This window comes from Pongo pygmaeus, chromosome 10, assembly GCF_028885625.2.
Source record: "Pongo pygmaeus isolate AG05252 chromosome 10, NHGRI_mPonPyg2-v2.0_pri, whole genome shotgun sequence".
Taxonomy (NCBI): domain Eukaryota; kingdom Metazoa; phylum Chordata; class Mammalia; order Primates; family Hominidae; genus Pongo; species Pongo pygmaeus.
In genome coordinates, this window is record NC_072383.2 from 131,820,223 (window position 1) to 131,838,381 (window position 18,159).

General features: G+C 52.1%; 1 protein-coding gene across 10 annotated transcripts in view; it reads right to left on the reverse strand.

Moving 5' to 3' along the window:
* Positions 1-17,826, reverse strand: part of ZNF605 (zinc finger protein 605) — a 34,882-nt gene extending 17,056 nt beyond the window's left edge. For 2 of the 10 annotated variants that reach the window (XM_063646883.1, XM_063646878.1), the window contains exons 1-3: positions 9,447-11,472; positions 8,716-8,838; positions 6,154-6,330 (exon numbers count right to left, since the gene is read on the reverse strand). In XM_063646883.1, coding sequence (XP_063502953.1) covers positions 6,154-6,168 — 15 coding nt within the window. In that variant the 5' untranslated portion in view covers positions 6,169-6,330; positions 8,716-8,838; positions 9,447-11,472. Of the gene's footprint in view, positions 1-6,014; positions 6,110-6,153; positions 6,331-8,715; positions 8,839-9,446; positions 11,473-17,255; positions 17,512-17,739 lie in introns of those variants that run through there. The other 8 variants (XM_063646882.1, XM_063646877.1, XM_063646879.1 and 5 more) reach the window with 7 other exon arrangements.
* Positions 17,827-18,159: the final 333 nt, after the last annotated feature.

Below are 18,159 nucleotides of genomic sequence, written 5' to 3' on the forward strand. Positions count from 1 at the left end.
TGAAGTGGCACAATCTCGGCTCACTGCAACCTCTGCCTCCTGGGTTCTAGTGATTCTCCTGCCTCAGCCTCCCGAGTAGCTGGGATTACAGGCGCAGGCCACCACACCCTGCTAATTTTTGTATTTTTAGTAGTGATGGGGTGTCTCCATGTTGGTCAGGCTGGTCTCGAACTCCCGACCTCAGGTGATTTGCCCGCCTTGGCCTCCCGAAGTGCTGGGATCACAGGTGTGAGCCACTGTGCCTAGCTGACATGATTCCATTTATAGGACATTCTGGAAAAGGCAAAGCTGTAGTGACGGAGAACAGATAGTGGTGGCCAGGGATAAGGGATGCATGGCCACGAAGGGGCCGCACAGTGTTCCTGTGCAGTGACAGAACTGTTCTGTCCTGACTGTGATGTTGATTACATGAACTTGGACATGTTTTAAAACTCCTCCGAGGAAGCTGGCTCCTGGTTAAAAAGCTCTGTGCAAAATTTCAGGCACAAACATAAACAATCACCAAGGCTTTACCTTGTGGGCCCCATGGAGGAAAGCTGCCCTCCCCACAACAGACGTGGTGTACAGCCAACGTACTGTGGATGCTACAGGACTATGATGTGGTCCCCAGTCCTGAATGTATTGTTGATGCTGATGTCTCATCTACGTACACCCCTGATAGCCTTTGCCCCCAGTCCCTGATGGGAACTGCTGCAGTTAGGGCTGTTACAGAGCAGCATAGGAAGACTGAATCCACCCGACTCAGGCTATCGCTAGTTCCTTGGCCATTGGATCAGGTGGCCAGCCAGCCTCAGACTGGCAGGTAAAACAAGGTTCCTGGTGGAGACAGGATTTAAAAAAAAAAATAATTTCAACTTTTCCTTTATTTTAGAGTCATGAGTACATGTGCAGGTTTGTTTTGTGGGTTTACTGCGTAATGCTGAGGTTTGGGGTACGACTGATCCTGTCACCCAGGTGGTGAGCACAGAACCCAACAGGCTTCCCTCTTCCCTCCCTCCCTCCCCACGTTTGAGGTCCCCCGTGTCTACTGGTCCCATCTTTGTGTCCACGTGTACCCAATGTTTTGCTCCCACTTATAAATAAGAACAGAGAACATTTGGTTTTCTGTTCCTGAGGACAAGACATCTAGATAAAAATCAGTTCTGCTCCTAAGAAGCATTTTGTTACCCATACGGGTGCTCACCAAAGACTCCAGTGCTGACCCAGGAAACACAAACCACCCAACTGCGCTTGCTAAATGCAGAGTAAGATGTCTTCCACTCCAGAGCAAGCAGATATGTGACTGACCGCCTCATGGAGCCACGAGAAACGTCCCACAGAGATGCAGACATGGCCTAGACTGAGCCTCCACGTGTGCTGCTTCTGCTCTCAGAAGACAGTGAACCACGGGAAACAGCTGTCCTGCTTTCCAGACTCTGGTCAAGGCTAACACCGCCCAAAGGCAGATTCCCAGGTCAATTGGCCATGACATTCTCGGCAGGTAGATCAATGTTTCGCTGTTTCCTTGTGGTTTGGCCCAGCTAACCCCACACATTCCACTGACTTGGGCCACACTATCCAGGCCCGACATGACCAGATCTGCTTCCCGTTCAGGTTTCCCAAGCGCACTGCATCTGAGAACAGCCCCAGTCCAAGCTACACATCAATAGGCCCAATCATGGGGCGTCTGAGGAACCATATCGCTCACGAGCAACAGGGTAACTGACTGTTGTAACGGATAGCTTCAGTGGCTGCTGGGAGGGGACAAAGTAACTGCAGCCTGGACTACGCAGCTCAGGCAAGTGGCCTCAGGCCCCACGCAGCCGTTCCCCGCCGGGCACTTCCCACGGGTACCTCCAGGCGGCCCTCCGTCACGCGTCCCTCTTCTCCGGGCCGCCCTCCGTCTTGCACCCTTCTTCTCCGGGCTGCCCTCCATCACGCACCCTTTTCAGGCTGCCCTCCATCACACATCCTCCTTCTCCAGACTGCCCTCCATCACGCGTCCTTCTTCTCCAGGCTGCCCTCCATCACACGTCCTTCTTCTCCAGGCTGCCCTCCATCACACGCCCCTCTCCAGGCTGCCCTCCATCACACATCCTTCTTCTCCAGGCTGCCCTCCATCTTGCACCCTTCTTCTCCAGGCTGCCCTCCATCACGCGTCCTTCTCCAGGCTGCCCTCCATCACGCATCCTTCTTCTCCAGGCTGCCCTCCATCACGCGTCCTTCTTCTCCAGGCTGCACTCCATCACGCGTCCTTCTTCTCCAGGCTGCCCTCCATCACGCGTCCTTCTTCTCCAGACTGCCCTCCATCACGCGTCCTTCTTCTCCAGGCTGCCCTCCATCACGCATCCTTCTTCTCCAGGCTGCCCTCCATCACATGCCCCTCTCCAGTGTGCCCTCCATCACGTACTCTTCTTCTCCAGTTACAGACACCTCAGACTCCACGGGGCACGGTGCAAGGCCCTTTCATCCCCTTTCTGAAGCCTCAAATAGACGGAAGATATGTAAACCTATTTTTAAACCTTTTAAAAGTTCAGGATTTTGTGCTCAACTATTCTTAAACATGATATATCTTTTTGGTTAAGTTATGTAAAAATATTTTGTTCCTCTTGTATACAACCTTTCCAGACAGCACATATGAATGAAAACGGGGGACATTTTGTTCTTAAGTTTTGATTACTACATGGGACACACAGAAAACAGAAAAACATAACAAAACTGGCATCTGGGAGGCTCAGGGAAAGGGAAAAAATAATGATCTTTATTTTTCAGACCTGCTCCTAAAAGCTTTCTCCTCCTCCTAGAAAACCAAACACAAGAGCTCCTCTTGCTGCCTTTCCATGGACTGTGGCTGCTGTGGACTTGGACCGGCTGCTGAACCCACACCTAGGCTTCCTCAGGGTGCTGACAGGAGAGGCAGAGGACTGCCTCGGCTCCTGGGCTCTGTGCAGAACTCCTCCAGAGACTGTCCACACTCTGATAAGGTGGGACTAACAAACTGATATCATGGATAAACAAAATGGTTTGGAACTTAGTCCCAGGCAGGCCCTCTGAAGTCAAGGCCTAAACCCAATGATCTAGGCTGGACAGAGGCCCAACGATGGGAAGCCATCTTGGATCCCTGTTAACCTCACAATCTGAGGTGTGCGTGCCCGGCTGGGGCACCTGACCTTGCGAATTCTTTGTTTCTAGGGGACCACGTGTGCCCTCTGGGATCGCACTCAGGACCTGTCTCAGCCTGGAAGACGTTCAGGTCACGTTCAATTTCCTGGCCAGTGTTCTGCTATGCCTGAATTGATGCCTCAGGCCAGGTAAAGAAGATTCACACAGATACTTCTGTCTCTCCAGTGGGCTGTGAGGCGTCTTTCCTGGCATGGCAACTGCCAAGGTGACTGCTGAGGCCATGTTCAGTCCTCCAGGCCCGACCGTCCTGCTTGGAGTGGTGTCATAGCCATGGTCTGCTGTTGCCTCAGACCATTTTCCTGGTTATTGTCATGGCCCATCAAAGTCTGACCTATTGGGGTCCATGATGAGGTAGCCTGTTTCACACTTAGGTCCTAAAAAATCAAGGAGTGGAGTCAAGGAGTTCAGCTCCTGGTTAAAAACCTGCAGTGCGGCCAGCGCGGCGGCTCACGCCTGTAATCCCCGCACTTTGGGAGGCTGAGGTGGGTGGATCACAAGGTCAGGAGATTGAGACCATCCTGGCTAACACGTGAAACCCCGTCTCTACTAAAAACACAAAAAAATTAGCTGGGCGTGGTGGCAGGCGCCTGTAGTCCCAACTACTCGGGAGGCTGAGGCAGGAGAATGGTGTGAACCCGGGAGGCGGAGCTTGCAGTGAGCTGAGATCGTGCCACTGCACTCCAGTCTAGGCGACAGAGCGAGACTCCATCTCAAAAAAAAAAAAACAAAAACCTGTAGTGCATGTTCAGGTGTAAGCATAGGCAATTACAAAGGCTTTACCCAGCAGGCCTCAGGGGAAAACTGCCCTCCCAAGAGACTTGGTGCACGGCCAGCGCACTCTGGTCTTTGAGGGGAGCTGCAGTCAGGGGTCGTGATCTCACACGTTTGCCCTTCTTACCCAGGCACCTGCACTCCAGTCTCCTGCGGCCTTTCTCAGGTGCTAATGCAAGACCTCCTCGTTGGGGTGGGGGAGAACCCTGAAGACACTTTTCCCCACTTTGACTCAGTACCTGGTACTTTTCTACTCCCAGCCCCTCCCTCCCTACCGCAGGGTCCAAAAAAACTGCTGGAGCTTTTTGTTCAGGGCTCCCTCGGCTGAGGGCAAAGAGACAATCCTCACATCTGCACTGATGCAACTTGCTCTTTGTCAGAGGCATTAGAACCAAAGCGACTCCATCTTGAGTGAGGGCGAGGGAAAATGAGGCTGGAGCTTGCTGGACAGCATTGCCAGGAGGTGAGGTATTCCTGGCCTCTAGATGTTTACAGTTAAGGGAACAGATTAATAATGTTTACTAAACAGACCCATGCCCAGGAGTGTCCTGATGTCCCCATGTCTTGAGAACAAAAGCATTTCTAATTTTGCTTTAAAGATAATAATATTGATTCTTATAAAATATATTAAGAAAATCAATCCTTTATCACAAACCCTTGTAGCTGAGCACATCTCCCTGTGACTGTCGTTGTTGTTGTCCTACATGTCACCATCCTTGTACCTAGGGTGCACGCCTTCCTCCTCCTGCTTTCTGGAATGCCCTGCTCTGCCTATGGAGTAGCCATCCTTTATTCCTTTATTTTTTTTTTTTTTGAGACGGCGTCTTGCTCCGTCACCCAGGCTGGAGTGCAGTGGTGCCACTCCTGGCGTAGGACTGAACATCAAAAAAAGAAAATATCAGGAAGAAAGGAAAGGTAGGGAAAGGGTGAGAGGGGAGAGGCTGGCTAGGTGGTAAGAATTCCTCCGAAAGGTGAGGGGACACCACAGTCTGTTTCTTGAGTCAACAAAGTATGGAAACAGAGCTGAACGCAGATCCCTGCATGCCAAGTCTTTGCTAACAGGAGCAGCATTTCCATCCAAAACACATCAACATTCCAGTGGAGAGCATACTTATGGGGACCATTTGAAGGTTTCATAATGATCAATTCTGCCAGGTGATTTAAGTTTCTTTCCTAAAACTGGAATCTAGGTAGGATGTGCAACCAAGACCCCATCTCAGTCCTCGAAGAAACTGTGTTCTGAATTCTTTAGATTCACGCCCTTAGCTGACATTGAGGAGCTCCAAGAAATAGTCCTAGGAAACCTATTTGTTTATTACAAGGCTGCTATTTAGGATCTTACCACTATGCCATGTATATGAATAATTATCAAAACATTTTCTTTATGTGTAATTATCGGAAGTATTTGCTTCTCCAGAGTAATTTGTCTGCTTTTTCCTTTTGACAAGAGGAACCCATGTTAACTATTCCTGCTTCCCTTTCTGTTATGTCTTCTGGAAATAACAGAAAAGCTTGCAGTTCAACTCTGTAACAGGGAAGGGTCCCATTTCTTATTGATCTCTTCCAACTTTAAGACTTTTGTATGATTCTTTTTCTCACTGTCACCCTGGCTGGAGCGCACTGATGCGATCTCAGCTCACTGCTGCTCACTGCTGCGATCTCAGCTCACTGCAACCTCCATCCCCTGGGTTCAAGTGATTCTCATGCCTCAGCCTCCCAAGCAGCTGGGAGGCTAATTTTTGTATTTTCAGTAGAGATAGGGTTTTGCCATATTGGCCAGGCTGGTTTCAAACTCCTGGCCTCAAGTGATCTGTCCTCCTCGGCCTCCCAAAGGGTTGGGATTACAGGCGTGAGCCACCATGCCCAGCTGAGACTTTTGTATGATTCTATAATCTACTTTGTGCTTCTTTGGACATCTTCTTTCCCAAGTTTATATTTTCTCTTATTTAAATGTATTTAGACCCTTATGTGTGTTGCAGAGATTTCTGTAAGGCTCATAACATCCACGAAACAGAGGATAAACTGATAACCCACCTGTGACTGGATGATTTCATGAAACAGAGGATAAACCGATAACCCACCTGTGACTGGATCATTTTCATCAAACAGAGGATAAACCGATAACCCACCTGTGACTGGATCATTTTCATGAAACAGGATAAACCGATAACCCCTGTGACTGGATCATTTCATGAAACAAAGGATAAACCGATAACCCACCTGTGACTGGATCATTTTCCGCTGCTGTTGGGAAATCTGCTGTTTTGTGACTTCTCTTAGTCCTTATACCCTGGAGTGGCCTCTGGTCAGTGGTCTGTAAACTGAGAATGCATCCTTGGTCTTGTGGGCTCTTCTCTCTTATCTCACATGAATTGTCTTGTTCCGGAGTGCTATTGCCTGTGGATGCAGTGGACATTTTATTTTAGATGATCTAATTAATTTGGGAATCTAAATCTTGGTGTTCTCTTGCTGGGAGCTCAGATTATTTAAAGTCTCAAACTAGATATGTTGGGTAGGTTCACATCAGGACTAGCAGGTGGGAAGCAGGGTGGAATGTGAGCTACTAGCATGTCTCCATTAGGTCTGACCTGCATCTAGGCCAGGTCTACAGTACACACGGAACTGAACAGCCCTGGTTCCACCCATAAATGCCAGATGGAAACCACTCCCCTGGCTGGTTCAAGCAGACACTGCCAGAGTAGCACCACTACCCCAAACTGCTCAGCGCAGACATCACGAAGCTCTGGAAATGCCATGAGGGCTTATTCATTCTGCAGCAATATTCCCTGGAGGCACCTAAATCAAATTACCTGTGTTAAGTGCTACAGAGTAAAATGCAACTTATCTCTAGGCAGGGTGGTAAACAGAAAATGGACTTTAGACAGAGATGGTGAAACAGCCCGGGGTTCTGGCTCCCTACCCCCACATGAGCCCAGGAATAAAAGGAAAACATAGATCAGAGGAACTAATATAAGAGTAAAAAACGAAAAACAGACACCCCTGGGCAGACGCAGGCTGGGGTGAAGCTGAGGCGTGGGTTTGAGGCTGAGCAGGGCCTGGCTGCAGCCTACAACAGACGGGAGCCAGAGGGGGCAGCAAGACATAAGGCAGGGAATGTCTTATGTTGCCTCTTCCCCAGTTCACACCGGAACAGATAACGCCTGCACTTTCCTTCAGAAATCAGCAGTAACAGCCCAGCTGCCATTTTCCAAGGGGTACCTGAGGCAGACCCCAGTCCCTGCGGAACTGAGGAATCATGGAGGGGTAAAGGCTGCTGCTGTTCTTTGGGTATTTTCTGACCTCCTGCCTCTAGCATCCCAGGGCTGGGAGCTGCGGGAGTAGCAACTCACAAGCTGCCTGGAGTGGGGGCAGCTCATAGCCGGAAGAGGGGGCACAATTCCCAGGTCTACCCTCGGTCCTGGGCCCCTGAACGCCCTGCTTCAACTCATCAGAAGCTTCAGAGACTAAAGCCTGGCCTTCAGCCCTTCCCTCACGCACATCTCGACTGTGTGGGGGAGCAGCTGACACCCCGAGGGGAACATGTGCTCACAGGCCTGGAAGGGCAAATATAGATTTAAAAGGAGGAAAAAAACCCTAATTTTCCCTCATGCAAAATAGAGAAAGAGATTCACCCCCTTGGTTTTTTTTTGTTTTTTTTTTTTTTTGAAGCAGAGTTTCGCTCTTGTAGCCCAGGCTGGAGTGCAATGGCATGATCCTGGCTCACTGCAACCTCTGCCTCCTGGGTTCAAGCGATTCTCCTGCCTCAGACTCCCAAGTAGCTGGGATTACAGGTGCCCACCATCACGCCCGGCTAATTTTTTTGTATTTTTAGTAGAGTCGGGGTTTCGCCATATTGGCCAGGCTGGTCTCGAACTCCTGACCTCAGGTGATCCGCCCACCTTGGCCTCCCAAAGTGCTGGGATTACAGGCGTGAGCCACCACGCCCGGCCACATTTTTTTCTTTGAGACAGGGTCTTGCTCTGTCACCCAGGCTGGAGTGCAGTGGCATGATCTTGGCTCACCGCAGTCTCAACCTTCCTGGGCTCAGGTGAATTCTCCCACCACAGCCTCCTGAGTAGCTGGGACTATAGGTGTGCGCCACCATCCCCAGCTAATTTTTGTATTTTTTGTAGAGATGGGGTTTTGCCTTATTGCCCAGGTTGGCCTTGAACTCCTGGGCTCAAGTGATCCACTGGCCTTGGCCTCCCAAAGTGCTGGGACTACAGGTGTGAGCCATTGTGTCTGGCCTCGTTTAATTTTTATTCAATAATAAAATTGTTTTTCTTTATTTTCTACTTTTGTGGAGAGGTCTTCTGGGTTGGCAGATTTTAGGTTTATTTCCCCAAATAATCAGGCCAAGTAATCAGGTAACTAAGTATAACCATTATTTTTAAAACTTTTTCAAAAGTTTTTTTTTTTTTGAGGCAGAGTTTCGCTCTTGTTGCCCAGGCTGGAGTGCAATGGCGTGATCTCGGCTCACTGCAACCTCTGCCTCCCAACTTTTGGAGCCCTTAACCCCTCCATGATTCCTCAGTTCCACAGGGACGGGGGTCTGCCTCAGGTACCCCTTGGAAACTGACAGCCTGGGCTGTTACTGATGATTTCTGAAGGAAAGTGCAGGCGGTATCTGTTACAGTTTTAAAAACTTTTAAAACTTTTTCAAAGACCACAAACTGCACAAAAGATATCATCTTAGGCAGAAGATGGAAAAGACTGACCAAGATTTGAAATAAGCATAATGAACTCAAAAAGTACCACATCCTGGTGCACATGAATGCTTACACTTTAAATTTCTTCACTGCCCATGGACCAGGCCACTTAGATTAAGCCAGACATGGAATCAGAGCCAAAGAATTGAAGGACACGCAGCTGCGCAGGGATGCTCTTTCCTTCATCAGAATGAGTCTGAAAAGAAATGTCCAAAAAAAGCTTCCTGTAAACTTGGAGACAAGAGGGACAGAAATTCTACCTTACGTAACAATCCTGCCAAGCAACATTTGTCCGGCACTTGCCATCTACACCTGCGGAGCGAGGGCCACGTGGCCCAGGAATGGTTGCCGAGCAGCTCTGAAGCTCCCAGGGCTGAAGCAGGTGACTCCCGAGCACACGCCAAGGGCCCCACAGGCAAGGGGCTAACTGGATAGCCAGGAAGAGAACAAGTGGCACAAGGCCAGTGGCACCTTTCCAGAAAGTGAGCTAAACTGAGCGAGAAGACCTACAGCAAGAGCCCTTTTCTTGTCTTTGTCTGTCTTCACTGTCCCACAGAAACAGAGTAAGCAATGACTGAAGTCTCCGCTCCCTTGCCTCAAATGAGGGAGGAAAGTTAGGACTGGATATTAGCAAATGGCTGGGTTTTGCCCCAGGGCAACTGAAAAACAGTAGAGCCAGACGCCACTCCTCTGCGCAGTCTCCCACGTACCCCAGAGGCTGAGGGTTGGAGAATTAGACAAGGGTAGTTCCCAGGTGACCCCACACTCAGGAACCCCACGGTGCACAGCCAGCAGCATCCACACCTGCGGGGCACAGGAGGCGGGGACCAGTGTAGCTCACGCCTGGCACCTGTGGAAGCAGATATCAGTGTAGCTCACGCCTGGCACCTGCAGGGAGCAGGAGGCAGAGACCAATGTAGCTCACGCCTGCCTGGTATCTGTTGGGGGAAAGGCTTATGGGGTGCCTGTACTAACTGACCATAAAAATATGGGACAAGAAGTTGTGGAAAGCCACAAGAGGCCTCTGAGGAGGAAAGCCTTCTTATCGCCGTGATGTTCCCATGCTCTGAGCGAGAGTTGCTCAATTATCCATGAACACTGTGTTCAAGGAGAAAGACACTCCTTTGAAGCATTGGAAGCCAGACGTGCAGGCTCCTAGTTAAGCCCACTCCCACTAGCTACTCTCCGGTAAGTTAAAAATATGCTGTTTGAGCACAAAGGAGATTCATTTAAACCGCCAGTGCTATAGATTGCACGTATGACGCACTGCCTCCCTTTCACCGTTTCGCCCTGAAACGTCTGCTTCTTAGATCTAAGTGATGGTACTCAATAAATAGAGTGGAGACCAGAACCCTGGGCCTTTTGCAGCCTCCGTTTTACAATTGGCCCCCTGGCCCTCACTCTTTATGCACTCTTAACCTGTCTCTTCTCATTCCTTCGTCACCACCGGACTTTGGGTACCCTACGGGTGGTGTTGAGGCTGGTCCCCAACAGTATCTGCAGGGAGCAGGAGGTGGAGAACAGTGTAGCTCGCGCCTGGCATTGGCTCCCGAGTTCTTAATGTCTCCCTCTCCGTCATTAAGAGAATCAAGGTAAGACTCAGGTCACAAGGGGAGACAGGTCCCAGTGTCAACAGGGACAGTTAACAACCACAGTCTCTCTGGAAGCACGGGCTAAACTCTGGATTCTGACCCAAACCGTGGTGAACGGCAGAGCAAGGATACTGAGGCGGGAGGAATTCCTAGAAACGGCGGGAAAGGAGAGGCATGGCACAGGCTTCGCCCGTTCGCAGCTGAAGTAGAGATAAAAGGTCAGAAGCTCTAAGAGGACTCTTTCTAGTCCGCAGTGTGAAGGGTTTGCGGCTCGAGGCAGATTTCTCGAGAAAAAACATCCTGGAAGAGCCCAGAGATTGGCATCCAAAGATGCAGCTCCTCCTGAGACGCCTGGGAGCTCCTTCAGGCTTGTGGCACACAGGTCGGGGGGCTCTACCGTCTAGGAGGCCCAGAGAGGAGCCCTGACTACAAAGAGACCCCACAGTTACCGGCATCCAAACCTGGGGTCCCTGAGATCAAGGTCCCCCTGCCCTCCCGGAAGCTTCGAATTAGTTCGGACCCTTTTTGAGTGAATGCAGAGGGGACCTCCTCCAGCTGCTTCTCCAGCAAAGGCAACATCTTGTCGTCCTGAGTCCAAAAGCAGCCACCCTGGCCTCCCCCTTCAGAATCCTGAGTACTTTATCCTTCTGCTCTCACATTCACACCGAACCTCTCACCCCACACACAGTGATATACAAGTACACGCACACTCAGACATGCGCACACACGGACGCACACATATGCACACGTACAGACACGCACAGACGTGCACAGACGCACACATACAGACACACAGACATGCACACACACAGACGCACACACTCAGACACACTAATACACACGTACATCACACACACAGATGTGCACACACACTGATGTACACGTACACACACACAAAAGCACAGACACCCTGAGTACATCGTACATACACACAGACACAGATACACAGGTACACACAGTACACACAAAGACATGCACACACACTCAGACACACTGATATGTACATCACACACAGACATGTACAGACATACTGATAACACACGTACATCACAGACATGTACACACTGACACACTGATACATACATCATACACAGAGACATGTACACACACTGACACGTACATCACGCATACTCACAGACATGTACAGACACACTGATACACAAATACATCACGCATACTCACAGACGCACACACACACTGATACATAACATATACACAGACACGTACACACAGACGTGCACACACTCAGACACACTGATACACACGTACATCACACATACACTCAGACACACACAGATACACAGGTACACAGTACACACAAAGACATGCACACACACTCAAACACACTGATACACACGTACATCACATGCAGACATGTACATACTGATAACACACGTACATCACAGACATGTACACACAGATACATACATCATACAGACATGTACACACACTGATACGTACATCACACATACAGACATGTACAGACACACTGATACACAAGTGCATCACGCATACACTCACAGACGCAAACACACTGATATGTAACGTATACAGACATGTACACAGACATGCACACACACTCAGACACACTGATACACGTACATCACACATACACTCAGACATGTACACACAGATGCACATGTACATCACACATACACACAGATACACATGTACACACAGACACGTACACAGACATGCACACGCTGATACATACATCACACACAGACACGTACAGATACACATGTACATCACACATACACATACGTGCACACAGATATGTACATCACACACAGACACACTCACAGACATGTACACACACATACGTACCTCACACATATACACACTCAGACATGCACACACAGATGCATACGTATATCACATATACACACAGACACGTACACACACTGATGTACACGTACATCACACACTCAGACACGTACACACACTGATGCACACGTATGTCATACACAGACATGTACACACACAGACACGCACATACTCAGATACACACGCTCATATCACAGACATGTACAGATACACACACTGATGCACACGTACATCCCACATAACATACACAGACATGCACAAACTCACTGATATACACATACATCACACATGCACACACAATGATACGTACATGACACATACACATGTACAACACATCACACAGACAAGTACACACACATTGATACATACATCACACATACATCACACACTCATACACCACACCCATACACATACACGCATACATCACACACATATACTCACACTCATACACACCACAAACACATACGTACATCACACAATACACATTCCCACACACACCTCACATTTTCACACACGTACATACATCACATACACACACGTTCACACATATCACACACACACAGTCTCATTTACCCGCTAGGAAAGCAGCATTTGCTGAATTCCTATTACACACCAGGCACTGTTCTGAGCACACGGGAAAGACCACTCAACAAGATGTACGGCGTCTCTGCCCTCTAGGGAAACAGCCAAGTAAATAAATGATTTCTGACTGTGAGCGCTCAGAAGAAATTTTAACTGTGGGCCGGGTGCGGTGGCTCACGCCTGTAATCCCAGCACTTTGGGAGGCCGAGGCGGTAGGTGGATCACTTGAGGTCAGGAGTTCGAGACCAGCCTGGCCAACATGGTGAAACCCCATCTTTACTAAAAATACAAAAAATTAGCCGGGCATGGTGGCAGGCACCTGTAATCCCAGCTACTGGGGGCGTTGAGGTGGAAGAATCGCTGGAACCCAGGAGATGGAGGTTGCAGTGAGCTGAGATCACGCCACTGCACTCAAGCATGGGCAACTCCGTCTCAAAAAAAAAAAAAAAAAAAAGGAAATTTTAACTGTGACCGAGGGATGAATGGGCAGAAGACATTCCTCCCAGACGTTGGAGAGGCTTGTGGGAGGAGGTGGCTTTTAGCTGAGCCTGAAACAGGAGGAGCCCGCCACGGAAGGCTGGGCCGACCACACCACTCCAGGCACCTCAGATGCAAAGGTCTTGGGTGGGGGAGCCGGAGGTCATCAGGAGGGATGCAAGAGGCCCAGGAGGTACAAACAGCAAGGGGGAAATTCTACAAGGGGAAGACCTTAAGGCCAACAGGGTCACTGAGAACTTTCAAAAAAGGAAATAATCACGTAAAAAGAGTGGTCACTGATCAGCGGTCACAAGCTACAAGGAGAGGGCCAAAGGGCAAAAAGACCTGTCACACATGAGAGGCTTGCCTGAGCCAACCCACGACCCATTTGCATTCGGATCTGCTTCCAGACCCACCAACACGGCCCCCCCAGGTCCCCAGATTACCAAGTCCCAGAGAGGGCCTCCATCACACACACACCCCAGACACAAACCACTGGACTCTGCAGCTCCAAGCCCCTGCCAACCTCCAGCATCCCAAGTCCCCCAGTCACTCACAGTGACCACCTGAGAATTCTCCAGGTCCACATCCCAAGACGTCCCCAGATCACTGAATCCAATAGGCCTGCTTCACAGACTTCCAGACCACACAACCACCGAACCCCGTCAACTCCACTCTCACTCACCCCATGTGCCCCCATCAGTCCCACAGGACCACAACAGCTGACTTCACAGCCCACCCAGTCTCTCTCCCCGAGAGGCCGCCCCTCCAGGGCCTTCAGTGACACACACTATGGGTTCCCCAGTGACCATCCAACAAAGCCCCCAGGCAGTAACTCTAGTGGCCCCACAACAGCCTCCAGAAACACCTGACCACTGACTTCACAGACTGGCACGGTATAGACCACTAATCACAGATACCCAAAGGCCACTAACTTTTTATTATCTTTTTTAAGACGGAGTCTCACTCTGTCGTCAGGCTGGAGTGCAGTGGCGAAATCTCGGTTCACTGCAACCTCTGCCTCCTCGGTTCAAGCAATTCTCCTGCCTCAGCCTCCTGAGTAGCTGGGATTACAGGCGCCTGCCACCATGCCCAGCTAATTTTTTTAATTTTTAGTAGAGACGGGGTTTCACCATGTTGGCCAGGATGGTCTGGATCTCTTGACCTCGTGATCTGCCTGCCTCGGCCTCCCAAAGTGCTGGGATTACAGGTGTGAGCCACGGTGCCCAGCTAAGGCCACTAACTTCTAACTCTACATTCACTGCAAATGGCAAACAAACTATTAGGCTCCCCAGGCTTCCCTCTCACTGACACCCACAGGGTCCCCAATTTCTTGCCCTCACTCACCCGCACACCAATCACAGACACTTGCACGCATACTTGGCATTCATCCCAAACATCAAACTCCCAAGCCCTCCGATCATTCCACCTCACAGACCTCACTGCCCACTCCATCAGTCATTCAGTCATCTCTGGTACCTGGGCACTAATACAAACAAGCTCCTTCTCACCTGGTTCCAACACCCTCAAATAACAAAGCCAATGCCACGGCACGAGCCAATAAAACTGTCCCCCATTCAACGACGTACACTGGACCCTTTATTCCTAATCCTCCACAGGCCCCCAGACACTTACCATTCCTACGTCACACCATAGACCCCACAGGCCAGGCAGAGTCATCCCTACAGGCCCAACTGATGACTGGACCCCAGTGACTCCCACACGGCTTTTAAATACAGATGCCAGACACCATAATCACCAGCACCCCCAAAGCCCCACTGAAGAATCACCACAGACTGAAACCCCAAACACTGATCCCAAAGGATCTCCACAGAACTCAGACACTCCTGCAGATGAGCTGGGGAGGGGAGGAGAAGGGTGGGGAGGAGGGGAGAAGTGGGGGGAGGGGAGAAGCGTGGGGAGGGGGAGAGAAGGGGCTTCAGTCACTCCTGCAGGTGAGGTGGGGAGGGGACGAGAAGGATGGGGGAGGAGAAGGGTGGGGAGGGGACGAGAAGGATGGGGGAGGAGAAGGGTGGGGAGGGGGGAGAAGGGTGGGGAGGGGAGAATGGTGGGGAGGGGAGGAGAAGGGTGGGGAGGGGAGGAGAAGGGTGGGGAGGGGGGAGAAGGGTGGTGTGGGGAGAAGAAGGGTGGGGAGGGGGGAGAAGGGTAGGGAGGGGAGGAGAAGGGTAGGGAGGGGGGAGAAGGGTGGGGTGGGGGGGGAGAAGGGTGGGGTGGGGAGGGGAGGAGAAGGGTGGGGAGGGGAGGAGAAGGGTGGGGAGGGGAGGAGAAGGGAGGGGAGGAGAAGGGTGGGGAGGGGAGGGGGGAGAAGGGTGGGGTGGGGAGGGGAGGAGAAGGGTGGGGAGGGGAGGAGAAGGGTAGGGAGGGGGGAGAAGGGTGGGGAGGGGAGAAGGGTGGGGAGGGGAGAAGGGTGGGGAGAGGAGATGGGTGGGGAGGGGAGAAGGGTGGGGAGGGGAGGAGTAGAGGTGGGGAGGAGGGAGAAGGGTGGGGAGGGGAGGGAAGTGTGGAGAGGGGAGAAAGGTGGGGAGGGGAGGAGAAGGGTGGGGAGGGGAGGAGAAGGGTGGGGAGGGGAGAAGGGTGGGGAGGGGAGGGAAGTGTGGAGAGGGGAGAAAGGTGGGGAGGGGAGGAGAAGGGTGGGGAGGGGAGGAGAAGGGTGGGGTGGGGAGGAGAAAAGTGGGGAGGGGAGAAGAACTGTGGGGAGGGGAGGAGAAGGGTGGGGAGGGGGGAAGAAGGGTGGGGAGGGGGGGAGAAGGGTGGGGGGGAGGAGAAGGGTGGGGAGGGGAGAAGAAGGGTGGGGAGGGGAGAAGAAGGGTGGAGAGGGGAGGAGAAGGGGCTTCTGTCCTGGGACGAACACACTGGTCTCCATTCACTCACTTCATCAGGTGCCCAAGTCACGCGCTCACAGAGCCCCTCCCCGGTAACTGACATTCTCAGGCTTGCGCCACAGACCCCCCAAATTAGACCCCAGTCACTCAATGCCCAGGGATCCCTAATCCCTTATCCCCGGGGCCGCCAAGCATTCGCCCCCATGACACCCCATTCTCTAATCCACTCCATGCTGGAGCATTCACTGACATTCCCACAGGCCCTCCCAAACACCACCTGGAAAGGGATTGTGGGGCTCTGCACAAATGCCGATCCCGCAGGCCCCTCCAATGACGCCAAGTATGACCCCCGTTGTCCACGCACTCACAACATGCAACAGGTCCATCATTAACTTACATCCAGACTCCCTCGTCACAAACACACAGCGCCCCCATTCCTAATGCTTTCATCCTAAGACCCCCAAACACAAGCACAGAAATGAACCCCAGCCACTCGCCAGCATAGGCCACCCCATACTCGCCTCCGCTATTGGAGACAGGGGTTGAAACAGCAACCACTGTTATTCAACTGTCAAATAAAACATACAACTGGACAGAGCAAAGAAAGACGGCTCCAAAGGGTTATTGGAAGTGGGGGAAAAAGACGCGGAAGAGGGTTGAGAAGGGGAAGGAGAACGGGCTTCTGGGAAGAACCGTGAAGCCACGAGACTCACGTGCATCTTTGCAAGGCAAAAAGGATTTTTCTTTCACAGAGAGGTGTGAACAAGGCTAGCAAAGACCAGGCCTGGCCAAGCGAGGTGGAAGTGCGGGCGACCAGACAGCAGAGCAGAGAAAGCTTGACCCTGAGCCAGCCTGTTCTCAGGCGAGGCTGCGTGGTGGCTCAGGCTGGGGATGGGCCAAAGCTCAAGAAAATGGGGAAAGGAAAGAAGCTTAGCTAAAGTTTGCTTAAGGAGCATTTTGCTCCGACCGCTCAGTGGAGTTCAGCCAGTCACTGATGAGGCAAGCGACGGCAACGTGGCAGGTCTGTGTGAACAAGGGGCATCCTGGAGGCTGACCAAAGTCATATAGGGAACGCGGGATCTTTGCAGTGAGCCATTTGCTGGAACCCAAAAGGGTGGGAAATTCCTCAACCTTCGCTGTTTTCCAGGAGCACAGGGCTCTAGTGAAATCCAACACAGTCACAGCCGGCAGGCTTTCCAGTGAATGGAACCCACACAAGCGAGCCCCTAAACCCTCCAAAGCAGGCCCCCGCAGAAGCCTCATCATTCACCCCGCTGGCCTCCAATGCTCACCCAAAGGCATCCAAATCATTGATCAGCAGAGTCCTAATCGCTGCAAACAAATCCTCCACACGGCCTCCCAGGGGCCCCTCTTCCCTGGAGCCAAGGGCAACCTCGCGTCCCCTTGCCCCGCCCGTGCTGCACCCCAAGTCTACAGCGACCTCCATAGGCCCCCAGTGAATCGCCCAGCTGACCCCAAATCTCCCCCGACACCCACATTCAGCGCCCCGTCGCCGCCGCCCGCCCTACAGCCCCCACCCCACCCTCTGCCTCCCACCCCCGCGCGCCCCCAGGGCTCCCGCCTGAGGCCCGCCTTCCGCGCATGCGCCCAGGCCGGTCCGCAGGCCTTTCTCGCCCCGGCCGGCAGCCAGCTCGTGCGCGCTGGGGTCACCGCGAGCCGGTCCACAGCGGAGTCACCCCGACCCCCAGCGCAGACACAGAGGCCACCCCCAGCCCCGCCGCCTTGTCGTCCCGCCCCCGCTGCACGCTCCCTTACCCCTCGGACCTCGCAGTGCCGAGGCGGACACGACCCGACCGGGGAAGTGAACGCGCAAAACTACATTTCCCAGCGTCCCGCTCGCGCTGGAACTACACTTCCCGGAGGGCTCGGCGGTGCACCCGCCGGGGTCGCGGATTGGAGGTTTCCGGTTGGAAAAGCCCCTTGGCGGCTGACTGGGGAGGACTGGGAGAAATCTAGGATGGAGCCAGCACTGCTGGCCCCACATGTCTGTGAGAGAACCTAAAGGCGCCTCCAGGAGGAAGCGTCTGCATCTTTTCCTTGTTGTTGTTTTTTTTTGTTTGGAGGCAGGGTCTCGCTCTGTCACCCAGTGCGGAGTGCAGTGGTGCCGTCACCGCTCATTGCAGCCCCAGGCTGGTCTCCGACTCCTGGGTTCAAATGATCCTCCTGCCCCAGCCT